General features: G+C 47.1%; 1 protein-coding gene across 3 annotated transcripts in view; it reads right to left on the reverse strand.

Moving 5' to 3' along the window:
• The window catches only part of LOC142906951 (ribosomal protein S6 kinase beta-2-like), a 67883-nt gene that overhangs the window by 16586 nt on the left and 31297 nt on the right, over positions 1 to 20000 (reverse strand). For all 3 annotated transcript variants that reach the window (XR_012930588.1, XM_076055755.1, XM_076055756.1), the window contains exons 5-9: positions 19798 to 19855; positions 19041 to 19141; positions 13837 to 13927; positions 12846 to 12936; positions 8764 to 8871 (exon numbers count right to left, since the gene is read on the reverse strand). Coding sequence is in view for 2 of the 3 variants with exons in the window: in XM_076055755.1 (XP_075911870.1) it covers positions 8764 to 8871; positions 12846 to 12936; positions 13837 to 13927; positions 19041 to 19141; positions 19798 to 19855 (449 nt within the window). In the remaining variant the exon portion in view is untranslated. The remainder of the gene's footprint in view (positions 1 to 8763; positions 8872 to 12845; positions 12937 to 13836; positions 13928 to 19040; positions 19142 to 19797; positions 19856 to 20000) is intronic.

Consider the following 20000-nt stretch of genomic DNA (forward strand, 5'->3'; position numbering starts at 1 on the left):
TTGTGTGTGTCTCTGTGTGTCTCTGTGTGTCTCTGTGTGTGTCTCTGTGTGTGTCTCTGTGTGTGTCTCTGTGTGTCTCTTGTGTGTCTCTGTGTGTCTCTGTTTGTGTCTTTCACCTTCTTGAGAAGGTCGCGAGAGTCTGGAGTGAGGTAGGGAGGGAAGTTCACTTTGTGTGTGTCTCTGTGTGTCTCTGTGTGTGTCTCTGTGTGTCTCTGTGTGTGTCTCTGTGTGTGTCTGTGTGTCTCTGTGTGTCTCTGTGTTTGTCTTTCACCTTCTTGAGAAGGTCGCGAGAGTCTGGAGTGAGGTAGGGAGGGAAGTTCACTTTGTGTGTGTCTCTGTGTGTCTCTGTGTGTCTCTGTGTGTCTCTGTGTGTCTCAGTGTGTCTCTGTGTGTCTCTGTGTGTCTCTGTGTTTGTCTTTCACCTTCTTGAGAAGGTCGCGAGAGTCTGGAGTGAGGTAGGGAGGGAAGTTCACTTTGTGTGTGTCTCTGTGTGTCTCTGTGTGTCTCCGTGTGTGTCTCTGTGTGTCTCTGTGTGTCTCTGTGTGTCTCTGTGTGTGTCTCTGTGTGTGTCTCTGTGTGTCTCTGTGTGTCTCTGTGTTTGTCTTTCACCTTCTTGAGAAGGTCGCGAGAGTCTGGAGTGAGGTAGGGAGGGAAGTTCACTTCGTGTGTGTCTCTGTGTGTCTCTGTGTGCCTCTGTGTGTGTGTGTCTCTGTGTGTCTCTATGTGTCTCTGTGTGTCTCTGTGTGTGTCTCTGTGTGTCTCTGTGTGTCTCTCTGTGTGTCTCTGCGTCTCTGTGTTTGTCTGTGTGTCTGTGTGTGTGTGTGTCTCTGTGTGTCTCTATGTGTCTCTGTGTGTCTCTGTGTGTGTCTCTGTGTGTGTCTCTGTGTGTCTCTGTGCGTCTCTGTGTGTGTGTCTGTGTGTGTCTCTGTGTGTCTCTGTGTTTGTCTCTCTGTGTGTCTCTGTGTGTCTCTGTGTGTCTCTGTGTGTCTCTGTGTGTCTCTGTGTGTGTCTTTCACCTTCTTGAGAAGGTCGCGAGAGTCTGGAGTGAGGTAGGGAGGGAAGTTCACTTTGTGTGTGTCTCTGTGTGTCTCTGTGTGTGTCTCTGTGTGTCTCTGTGTGTCTCTGTGTGTCTCTGTGTGTGTCTTTCACCTTCTTGAGAAGGGCGCGAGAGTCTGGAGTGAGGTAGGGAGGGAAGTTCACTTTGTGTGTGTCTCTGTGTGTCTCTGTGTGTCTCTGTGTGTCTCTCTCTGTGTGTGTGTGTCTCTGTGTGTCTCTGTGTGTCTCTGTGTGTCTCTGTGTGTCTCTGTGTGTCTCTGTGTTTGTCTTTCACCTTCTTGAGAAGGTCGCGAGAGTCTGGAGTGAGGTAGGGAGGGAAGTTCACTTTTTGTGTGTCTCTGTGTGTCTCTGTGTGTCTCTGTGTGTGTCTCTGTGTGTCTCTGTGTCTCTGTGTGTCTCTGTGTGTCTCTGTGCGTCTCTGTTTGTCTTTCACCTTCTTGAGAAGGTCGCGAGAGTCTGGAGTGAGGTAGGGAGTGAAGTTCACTTTGTGTGTGTCTCTGTGTGTCTCTGTGTGTCTCTGTGTGTCTCTGTGTGTGTCTTTCACCTTCTTGAGAAGGTCGCGAGAGTCTGGAGTGAGGTAGGGAGGGAAGTTCACTTTGTGTGTGTCTCTGTGTGTCTCTGTGTGTCTCTGTGTGTCTCTGTGTGTGTCTTTCACCTTCTTGAGAAGGTCGCGAGAGTCTGGAGTGAGGTAGGGAGGGAAGTTCACTTTGTGTGTGTCTCTGTGTGTCTCTGTGTGTCTCTGTGTGTCTCTGTGTGTGTCTTTCACCTTCTTGAGAAGGTCGCGAGAGTCTGGAGTGAGGTAGGGAGGGAAGTTCACTTTGTGTGTGTCTCTGTGTGTCTCTGTGTGTGTCTTTCACCTTCTTGAGAAGGTCGCGAGAGTCTGGAGTGAGGTAGGGAGGGAAGTTCACTTTGTGTGTGTCTCTGTGTGTCTCTGTGTGTCTCTGTGTGTCTCTGTGTGTGTCTTTAACCTTCTTGAGAAGGTCGCGAGAGTCTGGAGTGAGGTAGGGAGGGAAGTTCACTTTGTGTGTGTCTCTGTGTGTCTCTGTGTGTGTCTTTCACCTTCTTGAGAAGGTCGCGAGAGTCTGGAGTGAGGTAGGGAGGGAAGTTCACTTTGTGTGTGTCTCTGTGTGTCTCTGTGTGTCTCTGTGTGTCTCTGTGTGTGTCTTTCACCTTCATGAGAAGGTCGCGAGAGTCTGGAGTGAGGTAGGGAGGGAAGTTCACTTTGTGTGTGTCTCTGTGTGTCTCTGTGTGTCTCTGTGTGTGTCTTTCATCTTCTTGAGAAGGTCGCGAGAGTCTGGAGTGAGGTAGGGAGGAATGTTCACTTTGTGTGTGTCTCTGTGTGTCTCTGTGTGTGTCTGTGTGTGTCTTTCACCTTCTTGAGAAGGTCGCGAGAGTCTGGAGTGAGGTAGGGAGGGAAGTTCACTTTGTGTGTGTCTCTGTGTGTCTCTGTGTGTCTCTGTGTGTGTCTTTCACCTTCTTGAGAAGGTCGCGAGAGTCTGGAGTGAGGTAGGGAGGGAAGTTCACTTTGTGTGTGTCTCTGTGTGTCTCTGTGTGTCTCTGTGTGTCTCTGTGTGTCTCTGTGTGTGTCTTTCACCTTCTTGAGAAGGTCGCGAGACTCTGGAGTGAGGTAGGGAGGGAAGTTCACTTTGTGTGTGTCTCTGTGTGTCTCTGTGTGTCTCTGTGTCTCTGCGTGTCTCTGTGTGTCTCTGTGTGTGTCTTTCACCTTCTTGAGAAGGTCGCGAGAGTCTGGAGTGAGGTAGGGAGGGAAGTTCACTTTGTGTGTGTCTCTGTGTGTCTCTGTGTGTCTCTGTGTGTGTCTTTCACCTTCTTGAGAAGGTCGCGAGAGTCTGGAGTGAGGTAGGGAGGGAAGTTCACTTTGTGTGTGTCTCTGTGTGTCTCTGTGTGTCTCTGTGTGTCTCTGTGTGTGTCTTTCACCTTCTTGAGAAGGTCGCGAGAGTCTGGAGTGAGGTAGGGAGGGAAGTTCACTTTCTGTGTGTCTCTGTGTGTCTCTGTGTGTGTCTCTGTGTGTCTCTGTGTGTCTCTGTGTGTCTCTGTGTGTCTCTGTGTGTGTCTTTCACCTTCTTGAGAAGGTCGCGAGAGTCTGGAGTGAGGTAGGGAGGGAAGTTCACTTTGTGTGTGTCTCTGTGTGTCTCTGTGTGTCTCTGTGTGTCTCTGTGTGTCTCTGTTTGTGTCTTTCACCTTCTTGAGAAGGTCGCGAGAGTCTGGAGTGAGGTAGGGAGGGAAGTTCATTTTGTGTGTGTCTCTGTGTGTCTCTGTGTGTCTCTGTGTGTCTCTGTGTGTGTATCTGTGTGTCTCTGTGTGTCTCTGTGTGTCTCTGTGTGTGTCTTTCACCTTCTTGAGAAGGTCGCGAGAGTCTGGAGTGAGGTAGGGAGGGAAGTTCACTTTGTGTGTGTCTCTGTGTGTCTCTGTGTGTCTCTGTGTGTCTCTGTGTGTGTCTTTCACCTTCTTGAGAAGGTCGCGAGAGTCTGGAGTGAGGTAGGGAGGGAAGTTCACTTTGTGTGTGTCTCTGTGTGTCTCTGTGTGTGTCTTTCACCTTCTTGAGAAGGTCGCGAGAGTCTGGAGTGAGGTAGGGAGGGAAGTTCACTTTGTGTGTGTCTCTGTGTGTCTCTGTGTGTCTCTGTGTGTCTCTGTGTGTGTCTTTCACCTTCTTGAGAAGGTCGCGAGAGTCTGGAGTGAGGTAGGGAGGGAAGTTCACTTTGTGTGTGTCTCTGTGTGTCTCTGTGTGTGTCTTTCACCTTCTTGAGAAGGTCGCGAGAGTCTGGAGTGAGGTAGGGAGGGAAGTTCACTTTGTGTGTGTCTCTGTGTGTCTCTGTGTGTCTCTGTGTGTCTCTGTGTGTGTCTTTAACCTTCTTGAGAAGGTCGCGAGAGTCTGGAGTGAGGTAGGGAGGGAAGTTCACTTTGTGTGTGTCTCTGTGTGTCTCTGTGTGTGTCTTTCACCTTCTTGAGAAGGTCGCGAGAGTCTGGAGTGAGGTAGGGAGGGAAGTTCACTTTGTGTGTGTCTCTGTGTGTCTCTGTGTGTCTCTGTGTGTCTCTGTGTGTGTCTTTCACCTTCTTGAGAAGGTCGCGAGAGTCTGGAGTGAGGTAGGGAGGGAAGTTCACTTTGTGTGTGTCTCTGTGTGTCTCTGTGTGTCTCTGTGTGTCTCTGTGTGTGTCTTTAACCTTCTTGAGAAGGTCGCGAGAGTCTGGAGTGAGGTAGGGAGGGAAGTTCACTTTGTGTGTGTCTCTGTGTGTCTCTGTGTGTGTCTTTCACCTTCTTGAGAAGGTCGCGAGAGTCTGGAGTGAGGTAGGGAGGGAAGTTCACTTTGTGTGTGTCTCTGTGTGTCTCTGTGTGTCTCTGTGTGTCTCTGTGTGTGTCTTTCACCTTCATGAGAAGGTCGCGAGAGTCTGGAGTGAGGTAGGGAGGGAAGTTCACTTTGTGTGTGTCTCTGTGTGTCTCTGTGTGTCTCTGTGTGTGTCTTTCATCTTCTTGAGAAGGTCGCGAGAGTCTGGAGTGAGGTAGGGAGGAATGTTCACTTTGTGTGTGTCTCTGTGTGTCTCTGTGTGTGTCTGTGTGTGTCTTTCACCTTCTTGAGAAGGTCGCGAGAGTCTGGAGTGAGGTAGGGAGGGAAGTTCACTTTGTGTGTGTCTCTGTGTGTCTCTGTGTGTCTCTGTGTGTGTCTTTCACCTTCTTGAGAAGGTCGCGAGAGTCTGGAGTGAGGTAGGGAGGGAAGTTCACTTTGTGTGTGTCTCTGTGTGTCTCTGTGTGTCTCTGTGTGTCTCTGTGTGTCTCTGTGTGTGTCTTTCACCTTCTTGAGAAGGTCGCGAGACTCTGGAGTGAGGTAGGGAGGGAAGTTCACTTTGTGTGTGTCTCTGTGTGTCTCTGTGTGTCTCTGTGTCTCTGCGTGTCTCTGTGTGTCTCTGTGTGTGTCTTTCACCTTCTTGAGAAGGTCGCGAGAGTCTGGAGTGAGGTAGGGAGGGAAGTTCACTTTGTGTGTGTCTCTGTGTGTCTCTGTGTGTCTCTGTGTGTGTCTTTCACCTTCTTGAGAAGGTCGCGAGAGTCTGGAGTGAGGTAGGGAGGGAAGTTCACTTTGTGTGTGTCTCTGTGTGTCTCTGTGTGTCTCTGTGTGTCTCTGTGTGTGTCTTTCACCTTCTTGAGAAGGTCGCGAGAGTCTGGAGTGAGGTAGGGAGGGAAGTTCACTTTCTGTGTGTCTCTGTGTGTCTCTGTGTGTGTCTCTGTGTGTCTCTGTGTGTCTCTGTGTGTCTCTGTGTGTCTCTGTGTGTGTCTTTCACCTTCTTGAGAAGGTCGCGAGAGTCTGGAGTGAGGTAGGGAGGGAAGTTCACTTTGTGTGTGTCTCTGTGTGTCTCTGTGTGTCTCTGTGTGTCTCTGTGTGTCTCTGTTTGTGTCTTTCACCTTCTTGAGAAGGTCGCGAGAGTCTGGAGTGAGGTAGGGAGGGAAGTTCATTTTGTGTGTGTCTCTGTGTGTCTCTGTGTGTCTCTGTGTGTCTCTGTGTGTGTATCTGTGTGTCTCTGTGTGTCTCTGTGTGTCTCTGTGTGTGTCTTTCACCTTCTTGAGAAGGTCGCGAGAGTCTGGAGTGAGGTAGGGAGGGAAGTTCACTTTGTGTGTGTCTCTGTGTGTCTCTGTGTGTCTCTGTGTGTCTCTGTGTGTGTCTTTCACCTTCTTGAGAAGGTCGCGAGAGTCTGGAGTGAGGTAGGGAGGGAAGTTCACTTTGTGTGTGTCTCTGTGTGTCTCTGTGTGTGTCTTTCACCTTCTTGAGAAGGTCGCGAGAGTCTGGAGTGAGGTAGGGAGGGAAGTTCACTTTGTGTGTGTCTCTGTGTGTCTCTGTGTGTCTCTGTGTGTCTCTGTGTGTGTCTTTCACCTTCTTGAGAAGGTCGCGAGAGTCTGGAGTGAGGTAGGGAGGGAAGTTCACTTTGTGTGTGTCTCTGTGTGTCTCTGTGTGTGTCTTTCACCTTCTTGAGAAGGTCGCGAGAGTCTGGAGTGAGGTAGGGAGGGAAGTTCACTTTGTGTGTGTCTCTGTGTGTCTCTGTGTGTCTCTGTGTGTCTCTGTGTGTGTCTTTAACCTTCTTGAGAAGGTCGCGAGAGTCTGGAGTGAGGTAGGGAGGGAAGTTCACTTTGTGTGTGTCTCTGTGTGTCTCTGTGTGTGTCTTTCACCTTCTTGAGAAGGTCGCGAGAGTCTGGAGTGAGGTAGGGAGGGAAGTTCACTTTGTGTGTGTCTCTGTGTGTCTCTGTGTGTCTCTGTGTGTCTCTGTGTGTGTCTTTCACCTTCTTGAGAAGGTCGCGAGAGTCTGGAGTGAGGTAGGGAGGGAAGTTCACTTTGTGTGTGTCTCTGTGTGTCTCTGTGTGTCTCTGTGTGTGTCTTTCACCTTCTTGAGAAGGTCGCGAGAGTCTGGAGTGAGGTAGGGAGGAATGTTCACTTTGTGTGTGTCTCTGTGTGTCTCTGTGTGTGTCTGTGTGTGTCTTTCACCTTCTTGAGAAGGTCGCGAGAGTCTGGAGTGAGGTAGGGAGGGAAGTTCACTTTGTGTGTGTCTCTGTGTGTCTCTGTGTGTCTCTGTGTGTGTCTTTCACCTTCTTGAGAAGGTCGCGAGAGTCTGGAGTGAGGTAGGGAGGGAAGTTCACTTTGTGTGTGTCTCTGTGTGTCTCTGTGTGTCTCTGTGTCTCTGTGTGTCTCTGTGTGTCTCTGTGTGTGTCTTTCACCTTCTTGAGAAGGTCGCGAGAGTCTGGAGTGAGGTAGGGAGGGAAGTTCACTTTGTGTGTGTCTCTGTGTGTCTCTGTGTGTCTCTGTGTGTCTCTGTGTGTCTCTGTGTGTGTCTTTCACCTTCTTGAGAAGGTCGCGAGACTCTGGAGTGAGGTAGGGAGGGAAGTTCACTTTGTGTGTGTCTCTGTGTGTCTCTGTGTGTCTCTGTGTCTCTGCGTGTCTCTGTGTGTCTCTGTGTGTGTCTTTCACCTTCTTGAGAAGGTCGCGAGAGTCTGGAGTGAGGTAGGGAGGGAAGTTCACTTTGTGTGTGTCTCTGTGTGTCTCTGTGTGTCTCTGTGTGTGTCTTTCACCTTCTTGAGAAGGTCGCGAGAGTCTGGAGTGAGGTAGGGAGGGAAGTTCACTTTGTGTGTGTCTCTGTGTGTCTCTGTGTGTCTCTGTGTGTCTCTGTGTGTGTCTTTCACCTTCTTGAGAAGGTCGCGAGAGTCTGGAGTGAGGTAGGGAGGGAAGTTCACTTTCTGTGTGTCTCTGTGTGTCTCTGTGTGTGTCTCTGTGTGTCTCTGTGTGTCTCTGTGTGTCTCTGTGTGTCTCTGTGTGTGTCTTTCACCTTCTTGAGAAGGTCGCGAGAGTCTGGAGTGAGGTAGGGAGGGAAGTTCACTTTGTGTGTGTCTCTGTGTGTCTCTGTGTGTCTCTGTGTGTGTCTCTGTTTGTGTCTTTCACCTTCTTGAGAAGGTCGCGAGAGTCTGGAGTGAGGTAGGGAGGGAAGTTCACTTTGTGTGTGTCTCTGTGTGTCTCTGTGTGTCTCTTTGTGTCTCTGTGTGTCTGTGTGTGTGTCTTTCACCTTCTTGAGAAGGTCGCGAGAGACTGGAGTGAGGTAGGGAGGGAAGTTCACTTTGTGTGTGTCTCTGTGTGTCTCTGTGTGTCTCTGTGTGTCTCTGTGTTTGTCTCTGTGTGTCTCTGTGTGTCTCTGTGTGTGTCTTTCACCTTCTTGAGAAGGTCGTGAGAGTCTGGAGTGAGGTAGGGAGGGAAGTTCACTTTGTGTGTCTCTGTGTGTCTCTGTGTGTCTCTGTGTGTCTCTGTGTGTCTCTGTGTCTTTGTGTGTGTCTTTCACCTTCTTGAGAAGGTCGCGAGAGTCTGGAGTGAGGTAGGGAGAGAAGTTCACTTTGTGTGTGTCTCTGTGTGTCTCTGTGTGTCTGTGTGTGTCTCTGTGTGTCTGTGTGTGTCTCTGTGTGTCTCTGTGTGTCTCTGTGTGTCTCTGTGTGTCTCTGTGTGTGTCTTTCACCTTCTTGAGAAGGTCGCGAGAGTCTGGAGTGAGGTAGGGAGGGAAGTTCACTTTGCGTGTGTCTCTGTGTGTCTCTGTGTATCTCTGTGTGTCTCTGTTTGTGTCTTTCACCTTCTTGAGAAGGTCGCGAGAGTCTGGAGTGAGGTAGGGAGGGAAGTTCACTTTGTGTGTGTCTCTGTGTGTCTCTGTGTGTCTCTGTGTGTGTCTGTGTGTCTCTGTGTGTCTCTGTGTGTGTCTTTCACCTTCTTGAGAAGGTCGCGAGAGTCTGGAGTGAGGTAGGGAGGGAAGTTCACTTTGTGTGTGTCTCTGTGTGTCTCTATGTGTCTCTTTGTGTCTCTGTGTGTCTGTGTGTGTCTTTCACCTTCTTGAGAAGGTCGCGAGAGTCTGGAGTGAGGTAGGGAGGGAAGTTCACTTTGTGTGTGTCTCTGTGTGTCTCTGTGTGTCTCTGTGTGTCTCTGTTTGTGTCTTTCACCTTCTTGAGAAGGTCGCGAGAGTCTGGAGTGAGGTAGGGAGGGAAGTTCACTTTGTGTGTGTCTCTGTGTGTCTCTGTGTGTCTCTGTGTGTGTCTTTCACCTTCTTGAGAAGGTCGCGAGAGTCTGGAGTGAGGTAGGGAGAGAAGTTCACTTTGTGTGTGTCTCTGTGTGTCTCTGTGTGTCTCTGTGTGTCTCTGTGTGTCTCTGTGTGTCTCTGTGTGTCTCTGTGTGTGTCTTTCACCTTCTTGAGAAGGTCGCGAGAGTCTGGAGTGAGGTAGGGAGGGAAGTTCACTTTGCACCGCAGGATTTTGTCAATCGTCTTCTTGCGGTTCTCAGCCGTGAACGGCGGCTAAGAGGCATCATCATCATCAGCAGCATAATCAGCATCATCATCAGCAGCATCAGCATCATCAGCATCATCATCATCAGCAGCAGCAGCATCATAATCAGCAGCAGCATCATCATCATCAACAGCATCATCAGCAGCAGCACCATGATCATCATCATCCACAGCAGCATCATCATCATCAGCATCATCATCATCAGCATCATCATCATCAGCAGCATCATCATCATCAGCAGCAGCAGCACCATCATCAGCATCATCAGCATCATCATCATCATCATCAGCAGCAGCAGCATCATCAGCAGCAGCAGCAGCATCGTCATCAGCAGCAGCAGCATAATCATCATCAGCATCATCATCAGCAGCAGTATCATCATCAACAGCAGCATCAGCAGCCGCATCATCATCGTCATCATCAGCATCAGCATCATCATCAGCAGCATCAGCATCATCAGCAGCAGCAGCATCATCATCAGTAGCAGAAGCAGCATCATCATCAGCAGCATCATCATCAGCATCATCAGCATCATCATCATCAGCATCTCAGCATCATAATCAGTATCATCATCAGTATCATCATCAACATCATCAGCAGCAGCATCATCAGCAGCAGCAGCATCATCAGCAGCAGCATCATCAGCAGCAGCAGCTGATGATGTGTGTATCTGTGTGTGTATGTGTGTGCGTGTGTATGCGTGTGTATGTGTGTGTATGTTTGTGCGTGTGTATGCGTGTGTATGTGTGTGTATGTATGTGCGTGTGTATGTATGTGTGTGTATGTGTTTGCAGATTTGCTGAGCATTTCTGTGAGGTCCTGGGGAAGGGGAAATCCCTCAGTCAGGAAAACATCGTGGCACAAAGTGGGGATGACCCTGATGAGGCTGCGGTGCCTCAAATATTGGAAGAAGTCACCCCCTGTGAGTGGCTGGCTGAAGTGCCATCTGTTGAGGAAGTACTGAAGGCGATCCAGAGTCTGAGACCAAGAAAGGCAGCGGGCAGAGATGATCTCCCAAACGAAATGCTGAGGGAGGGTGGCGTTTGTGCACAGACTGCCCTACATGACATCATAACAACAGTCGACCATTGGACGGGTTCCGCAGGATTGGAAGGATGCCCTGGTGGTCCCCCTTTTTAAGAAGGGGGACCGCACAGACTGTAACAACTACAGGGGCATCTCACTCCTCAGTGTGCCGGGAAAGGTCCTGGCAAGGATTATTCAGCATCGCCTTGCTAGGCACGCTGAGGAGAGGCTTGCGGAGCCTCAATGCGGTTTCAGGAAAGGGCGGTCCTGCACAGATGCCATATTTTCTGTCCGTCTGCTACAGCAAAGGTGTAGGGAATTCCAACAAGACCTACATCTCTGCTTTATTGACCTGGTCAAGGCCTATGATACCATCAGTAGGCCTGGGCTCTGGGTCGTTCTTCGTGCTTTTGGAGTACCTGACCCTCTGCTCACGATCATTAAGGACCTTCATGATGGTGAGCGGGCCCGGGTAAAACTACGTGGCCGGGAGTCAGAGCCATTCTCTGTACACCTTGGGGTGCGACAGGGATGTCCTCTGGCTCCCACATTATTTAACATCTATTTTGACCACGTAGTTCGTGAAGCCTTCAATAGCTGTACCGGGGGAATCTCCATATGGTACAGATATAATGGGAGGCTGATCGATGCCCGGGTGCGGTCAAGGGATGGCTCCCTATTGCTCAACCACGTTATGTATGCTGATGATTTGGTTATAGCTGCTCAGTCAGAGGAGGAGTTGGAGACGCTGCTGCTGAGACTGGAGCGTGCCACTAAGAGGTGGGGCCTTACCATCAGCCCCACCAAAACTAAGCACCTGCCTGGGTATTTTGTACCATCGGACACTCCACCCCCACAACTCCCAATCGGTGATGGGGCAGTTGTGGAGTGTGCTTATGACTGGCTCCAGTTTAACAGCAGAGGTCTCACTCCGAATCAGTCGAGCGGCAATATCTTTTCATCGGTTGCGTAACGCTGTGTAGAAGCTACCTGGTCTGTCGCTCCGCACTAAGCTTCAGGTCTTCTCGGCCACGGTCATTCCCTCCCTTCTCTACGCTTGCGAAACGTGGACCCCCCTAATGGAACATCTTCGCCGGTTAGAAACATTTAGGCTGGCCTGCCTACGATCCATCCTGGGTTTAACCAGACTGGATTGTGTGAGGAGCTCACAAATCCTTGAAAGATCTGGGCAAGGTCCCATCGGTGAGCTCCTCCGGCGGGCAAGGCTGCGATGGCTGGGTCATGTAGCCCGCATGCCCAACCACCGCATGCCGAAACAGCTTTTGTTCGGCCGGATCGAGGGGGCTAAGCGGGCGCGGCACGGGCTAGAGAAGAGATGGAGTGATGTGGTACAGCAGGACATGGAGCTGAGTGGACTTGCCGATGACTGGTACCAGCGGTGTCAAGATCGGCTTCTGTGGAGGAGGCTCGTGAAGGATGCTACTGGGCAGTTGGAGGTAGTCGCCCTCCAACAACAACGGACGGCGGAGGAGCGACGCTCAGAACAACGAGCGGAGCGCCGGGTGGCTAAAGCACAGCAGGTTGGCACAGTAGCGGGCACAGGTGGTGCATCAGCCAGTGATCTCATTCAGTCGACCCGTGGCACCTGGGTCTGCCCCGTGACCTCCTGCCAGCGGGCGTTCGACACTTCACGTGGCCTCAGGGTGCACATAGCTTGGCACAAGCGTCGTGGTGACGTCACCGCCACTTAGTGGCGAATGGCGGTTGTTGTTGTTGTTGTGTGTATGTGTGTGTACGTGTGTATGTATGTGTATGTGTGTATGTGTGTGTGTATGTAGTATGTGTGTGTGTACGTGTGTATGTGTATGTTGTGTGTATGTATGTAGTGTGTATATGTATGTAGTGTGTGTATGTATGTAGTGTGTATGTATGTAGTGTGTATGTATGTATATGTATGTAGTGTGTATATGTATGTAGTGTGTGTATGTATGTAGTGTGTATGTATGTAGTGTGTATGTGTGTGTATGTAGTGTGTATGTATGTGTATGTAGTGTGTATGTATGTAGTGTGTATGTATGTAGTGTGTATGTATGTAGTGTGTATGTAGTGTGTATGTTGTATGTATGTAGTATGTATGTATGTAGTATGTATGTTGTGTGTATGTATGTAGTATGTGTGTGTATGTATGTAGTGTGTATGTATGTAGTGTGTATGTATGTAGTATGTATGTAGGTAGTGTGTATGTAGTGTGTATGTAGTATGTAGTGTGTATGTATGTAGTGTGTATGTATGTAGTGTGTATGTAAGTATGTAGTATGTATGTAGTATGTATGTAGTGTGTATGTGTATGTATGTTGTGTGTATGTAGTGTGTATGTTGTATGTATGTAGTGTGTATGTATGTAGTATGTATGTAGTGTGTATGTATGTTTTATGTATGTAGTATGTATGTAGTGTGTATGTATGTAGTATGTATGTAGTATGTATGTAGTGTGTATGTATGTAGTATGTATGTAGTATGTATGTAGTGTGTATGTATGTAGTATGTATGTAGTGTGTATGTATGTAGTATGTATGTAGTATGTATGTAGTGTGTATGTATGTAGTATGTATGTAGTATGTATGTAGTGTGTATGTAGTATGTATGTGTGTATGTAGTGTGTATGTATGTAGTATGTTGTGTGTATGTAGTGTGTACGTTGTATGTTGTGTGTATGTATGTAATATGTATGTAGTGTGTATGTATGTAGTATGTATGTAGTGTGTATGTATGTAGTATGTATGTGTGTATGTATGTGTGTATGTATGTGTGTATGTATGTTGTGTGTATGTAGTGTGTATGTATGTAGTATGTTGTGTGTATGTATGTAGTATGTAGTGTGTATGTATGTTGTATGTAGTGTGTATGTATGTTGTATGTAGTGTGTATGTAGTGTGTATGTAGTATGTATGTGTATGTATGTAGTGTGTACGTTGTATGTTGCGTGTGCTCTCACCGCTCCAGTCAGCATGTCGTACATGAGAGCTCCCAGACTCCACCAGTCCACAGACCGGTTGTGCCCTCCCCTCGTCAGGATCTCAGGGGCCCTGACGCACACAAGTGCCATGCGTGTAACATGCGTGTAACATGCGTGTAACTGGCGTGCAACTTGTGTGCAACATGCGTGTAACTGGCGTGTAACTTGTGTGCAACATGCGTGTAACTTGCGTGTAACTTTGTGTGTAGCTTGTGTGCAACATGCGTGCAGCTTGTGTGTAACATGCGTGTAACTTGCGTGTAACTTTGTGTGTAGCTTGTGTGCAACATGCGTGTAGCTTGTGTGCAACGTGTGTGCAACATATGTGTAACATGCGTGTAACTTGTGTGCAACATGCGTGTAACTTGTTTGCAACATGCATGTAGCTTGCGTGTAACATTTTGTGTGACATGTGTGTAGCTTGTGTGTAACATGCGTGTAACTTGTGTGTAGCTTGTGTGCAACATGCGTGCAGCTTGTGTGTAACATGCGTGTAACTTGCGTGTAACTTTGTGTGTAGCTTGTGTGCAACATGCGTGTAGCTTGTGTGCAACGTGTGTGCAACATATGTGTAACATGCGTGTAACTTGTGTGCAACATGCGTGTAACTTGTTTGCAACATGCATGTAGCTTGCGTGTAACATTTTGTGTGACATGTGTGTAGCTTGTGTGTAAAATGCGTGTAACTTGTGTGTAACATGTGTGTAACATGCGTGTAACATTTTGTGCGACATGCGTGTAACATGCGTGTAACATGCGTGTAACGTGTGTGCGACATGTGTGTAACATGCGTGTAGCTTGTGTGCACCATGCGTGTAACAGTTTGTGTAAAATGTGTGTACCTCGTGTGCAACGCGCGTGTAACGTGCGTGTACTCTCACAAGCGTCCCGCGTGTGCCATGCGTGTGCCATGCGTGTGCCATGCGTGTAACATGCGTGTGCCATGCGTGTGCCATGCGTGTACCCTCACATGTACTCTATGGTGCCACAGAAGGTGTGAGTGACGCTGCCGTCATGGATGGATTCCTTGCAGAGCCCAAAGTCGGTCAGCTTCACGTGGCCTGCGGAGAGACGCAGACAAAGGTGGCCCATGAGGCCTCTACGGGTCTGAGGGGCAAGTGCTGTTACCACTACTACACTACACTATACACTACACTATACACTACACTATACACTACTACACTACACTATACACTACTACACTATACACTACTACACTATACACTACACTATACACTACTACACTATACACTACTACACTATACACTACTACACTATACACTACTACACTATACACTACTACACTATACACTACTACACTCCGTCAGCTTCACGTGGCCTGCGGAGAGACGCAGACAAAGGTGGCCCATGAGGCCTCTACGGGTCTGAGGGGCAAGTGCTGTTACCACTACACTATACACTACTACACTATACACTATACACTACTACACTATACACTACTACACTATACACTACTACACTATACACTACACTATACACTACTACACTACACACTACTACACTATACACTACTACACTATACACCACTACACTATACACTACTACACTATACACTACTACACTATACACTACTACACTATACACCACTACACTATACACTACTACACTATACACTACACTATACACTACTACACTATACACTCCTACACTATACACTACTACACTATACACTACTACACTATACACTACTACACTACACTATACACTACTACACTCCGTCAGCTTCACGTGGCCTGCGGAGAGACGCAGACAAAGGTGGCCCAAATAGCCTCTACGGGTCTGAGGGGCAAGTGTTGTTACTACTACACTATACACTACTACACTACACTATACACTACTACACTATACACTACTACACTACACTATACACTACTACACTACACTATACACTACTACACTATACACTACACTATACACTACTACACTATACACTACTACACTACACTATACACTACACTATACACTACTACACTATACACTACTACACTATACACTACTACACTACACTATACACTACTACACTCCGTCAGCTTCACGTGGCCTGCGGAGAGACGCAGACAAAGGTGGCCCATGTAGCCTCTACGGGTCTGAGGGGCAAGTGTTGTTACTACTACTACACTACTACACTACACTATACACTACTACACTATACACTACTACACTATACACCACTACACTATACACTACTACACTATACACTACACTATACACTACTACACTATACACTACTACACTACACTATACACTACTACACTCCGTCAGCTTCACGTGGCCTGCGGAGAGACGCAGACAAAGGTGGCCCAAATAGCCTCTACGGGTCTGAGGGGCAACTGCTGTTACCACTACTACACTACACTATACTACTACACTACACTATACACTACTACACTATACACTACTACACTACACTATACACTACTACACTATACACTACTACACTATACACTACTGCACTACTACATTACACTATACACTACTACATTACACTGTACACTACTACACTATACATTACTACACTATACACTATACACTACACTATACACTACACTATACACTACTACACTACACTATACACTACTACACTACACTATACACTACTACACTACACTATACACTATACACTACTACACTATACACTACTACACTACACTATACACTACACTATACACTACACTATACACTACTACACTATACACTACACTATACACTACTACACTATACACTACTACACTACACTATACACTACACTATACACTACTACACTATACACTACACTATACACTACACTATACACTACTACACTACACTATACACTACTACACTACACTACTACACTATACACTACACTATACACTACACTATACACTACTACACTACACTATACACTACTACACTACACTATACACTACTACACTATACACTACTACACTATACACTACTACAATATACACTACTACACTATACACTACTACACTACACTACTACACTATACACTACTACACTATACACTACTACACTACACACTACTACACTATATACTACACTATACACTACACTATACACTACTACACTACACTATACACTACTAAACTACACTATACACTACTACACTATACACTACTACACTACACTATACACTACTACACTATGCACTACTACACTATACACTACTACATTACACTATACACTACTACATTACACTATACACTACTACACTATACATTACTACACTATACACTACACTATACACTACACTACTACACTACACTATACACTACTACACTACACTATACACTACTACACTATACACTACTACACTACACTATACACTACTACACTATACACTACTACACTATACACTACTACACTACACTATACACTACACTATACACTACTACACTATACACTACTACACTATACACTACACTATACACTACTACACTATACACTACTACACTACACTATACACTACACTATACACTACTACACTATACACTACACTATACACTACACTATACACTACTACACTACACTATACACTACTACACTACACTACTACACTATACACTACACTATACACTACACTATACACTACTACACTACACTATACACTACTACACTACACTATACACTACTACACTATACACTACTACACTATACACTACTACAATATACACTACTACACTATACACTACTACACTACACTACTACACTATACACTACTACACTATACACTACTACACTATACACTACACACTACTACACTACACTATACACTACTACACTACACTATACACTACTACACTATACACTACTACACTACACTATACACTACTACACTACACACTACTACACTACACTATACACTACTACACTACACTATACACTACTACTACTACTCACCGAGATGACTCAGCATGACGTTCTCTGGCTTGAGGTCTCTGTAGATGATGCCGTGTGTGTGGAGGTGACCCAGGGCCAGCTATACACTATACACTACTACACTACACTATACACTACTACACTATACACTACCACTCACCGAGATGACTCAGCATGACGTTCTCTGGCTTGAGGTCTCTGTAGATGATGCCGTGTGTGTGGAGGTGACCCAGGGCCAGCTATACACTATACACTACACTATACACTACTACACTATACACTACACTATACACTACTACACTACACTATACACTACTACACTATACACTACTACACTATACACTACTACACTATACACTACTACACTACACTATACACTACACTATACACTATACTATACACTATACACTACTACACTATACTATACACTACTACACTACACTATACACTACTACACTATACACTACTACACTATACACTACACTATACACTACACTATACACTACTACACTACAATATACACTACACTATACACTACTACACTACACTATACACTACTACACTATACACTACACTATACACTACTACACTATACACTACACTATACACTACTACACTATACACTACACACTATACACTACTACACTACACACTACTACACTACACTATACACTACTACACTATACACTACTACTACTCACCGAGATGACTCAGCATGACGTTCTCTGGCTTGAGGTCTCTGTAGATGATGCCGTGTGTGTGGAGGTGACCCAGGGCCAGCTATACACTATACACTACACTATACACTACTACTATACACTACTACACTATACACTACACTATACACTACTACACTATACACTACACTATACACTACTACTATACACTACTACACTACACTATACACTACACTATACACTACTACTACTCACCGAGATGACTCAGCATGACGTTCTCTGGCTTGAGGTCTCTGTAGATGATGCCGTGTGTGTGGAGGTGACCCAGGGCCAGCCATACACTATACACTACTACACTACACTATACACTACTACACTATACACTACACTACTACACTATACACTACTACACTATACACTACTACACTATACACTACTACACTATACACTACTACACTACACTATACACTACACTATACACTATACTATACACTATACACTACTACACTATACTATACACTACTACACTACACTATACACTACTACACTATACACTACTACACTATACACTACTACACTATACACTACACTATACACTACACTATACACTACTACACTACAATATACACTACACTATACACTACTACACTACACTATACACTACTACACTATACACTACACTATACACTACTACACTATACACTACACTATACACTACACTATACACTACTACACTATACACTACACACTATACACTACTACACTACACACTACTACACTACACTATACACTACTACACTATACACTACTACTACTCACCGAGATGACTCAGCATGACGTTCTCTGGCTTGAGGTCTCTGTAGATGATGCCGTGTGTGTGGAGGTGACCCAGGGCCAGCTATACACTATACACTACACTATACACTACTACACTATACACTACACTATACACTACACTATACACTACTACACTACACTATACACTACTACACTATACACTACTACACTATACACTACACTATACACTACTCACCGAGATGACTCAGCATGACGTTCTCTGGCTTGAGGTCTCTGTAGATGATGCCGTGTGTGTGGAGGTGACCCAGGGCCAGCCATACACTATACACTACACTACTACACTATACACTACTACACTATACACTACTACACTATACACTACTACACTATACACTACTACACTACACACTATACACTACGTGTGTAGTGTATAGTGTAGGCTACTCACCGAGATGACTCAGCATGACGTTCTCTGGCTTGAGGTCTCTGTAGATGATGCCGTGTGTGTGGAGGTGACCCAGGGCCAGCCATACACTATACACTACACTATACACTACTACACTATACACTACACTATACACTACGTGTGTAGTGTATACACTACGTGTGTAGTGTATAGTGTAGTGTAGGCTACTCACCGAGATGACTCAGCATGACGTTCTCTGGCTTGAGGTCTCTGTAGATGATGCCGTGTGTGTGGAGGTGACCCAGGGCCAGCTATACACTATACACTACTACACTATACACTACTACACTATACACTACACTATACACTACTACACTATACACTACTCACCGAGATGACTCAGCATGACGTTCTCTGGCTTGAGGTCTCTGTAGATGATGCCGTGTGTGTGGAGGTGACCCAGGGCCAGGGAGATCTCCGCTAGGTAGAAGCTGTCGTAGGACGTTCGGGGGGGGGGGGTCGGGGAATCAGAATCAAGGGGGGGGCAGTCCCCTGTAGTGGGGGGCAGTCCTCCTGTAGTGGGGGGCAGTCCCCTGTAGTGGGGGGCAGTCCCCCTGTAGTGGGGGGCAGTCCCCTCTAGTGGGGGGCAGTCCTCCTCTAGTGGGTGGCAGTCCTCCTGTAGTGGGGGGCAGTCCCCTGTAGGGGCAGTCCCCCCTAGGGTGGTGGTGAAGGTGGTGAGGGTGGTGAGTGTGGTGAGGGTGGTGGTGAGTGTGTGGTGAGTGTGTGGTGAGTGTGGTGAGTGTGGTGGTGAGTGTGGTGAGTGTGGTGAGTGTGTGGTGAGTGTGGTGGTGAGTGTGGTGGTGAGTTACTGCTCACCACGCTGTGTCTTCCATGAAGATCCCTTCTCTCTCCAGCTGCATGAAGAGTGGTGGTGGTGGTGGTGAGGGTGGTGGTGAGTGTGGTGGTGAGTGTGGTGGTGAGTGTGGTGAGGGTGGTGGTGAGTGTGGTGGTGAGTGTGGTGGTGAGTGTGGTGGTGAGTGTGGTGAGTGTGTGGTGAGTGTGGTGGTGAGTGTGGTGGTGAGTGTGGTGGTGAGTGTGGTGAGTGTGGTGAGTGTGGTGGTGAGTGTGGTGGTGAGTTACTGCTCACCACGCTGTGTCTTCCATGAAGATCCCTTCTCTCTCCAGCTGCATGAAGAGCTCTCCCCCTGCACAAAGACAAAGGTCCCGCACGTCCGCTACAGCCTCAGCGGCGACAGGGCAAAGTGCTCTTGGAGAGTGGCGACTCGCAAGGATGCCGGAATGGCCCCACGCCCGGCCGCCTTTGTCTTCCCGGGGCAATCACATCGGTGG

The sequence above is a fragment of the Petromyzon marinus genome, chromosome 72 (assembly GCF_048934315.1).
Source record: "Petromyzon marinus isolate PM22_M1 ecotype Great Lakes invasive population chromosome 72, UKy_Petmar_22M1.pri1.0, whole genome shotgun sequence".
Lineage (NCBI taxonomy): Eukaryota > Metazoa > Chordata > Hyperoartia > Petromyzontiformes > Petromyzontidae > Petromyzon > Petromyzon marinus.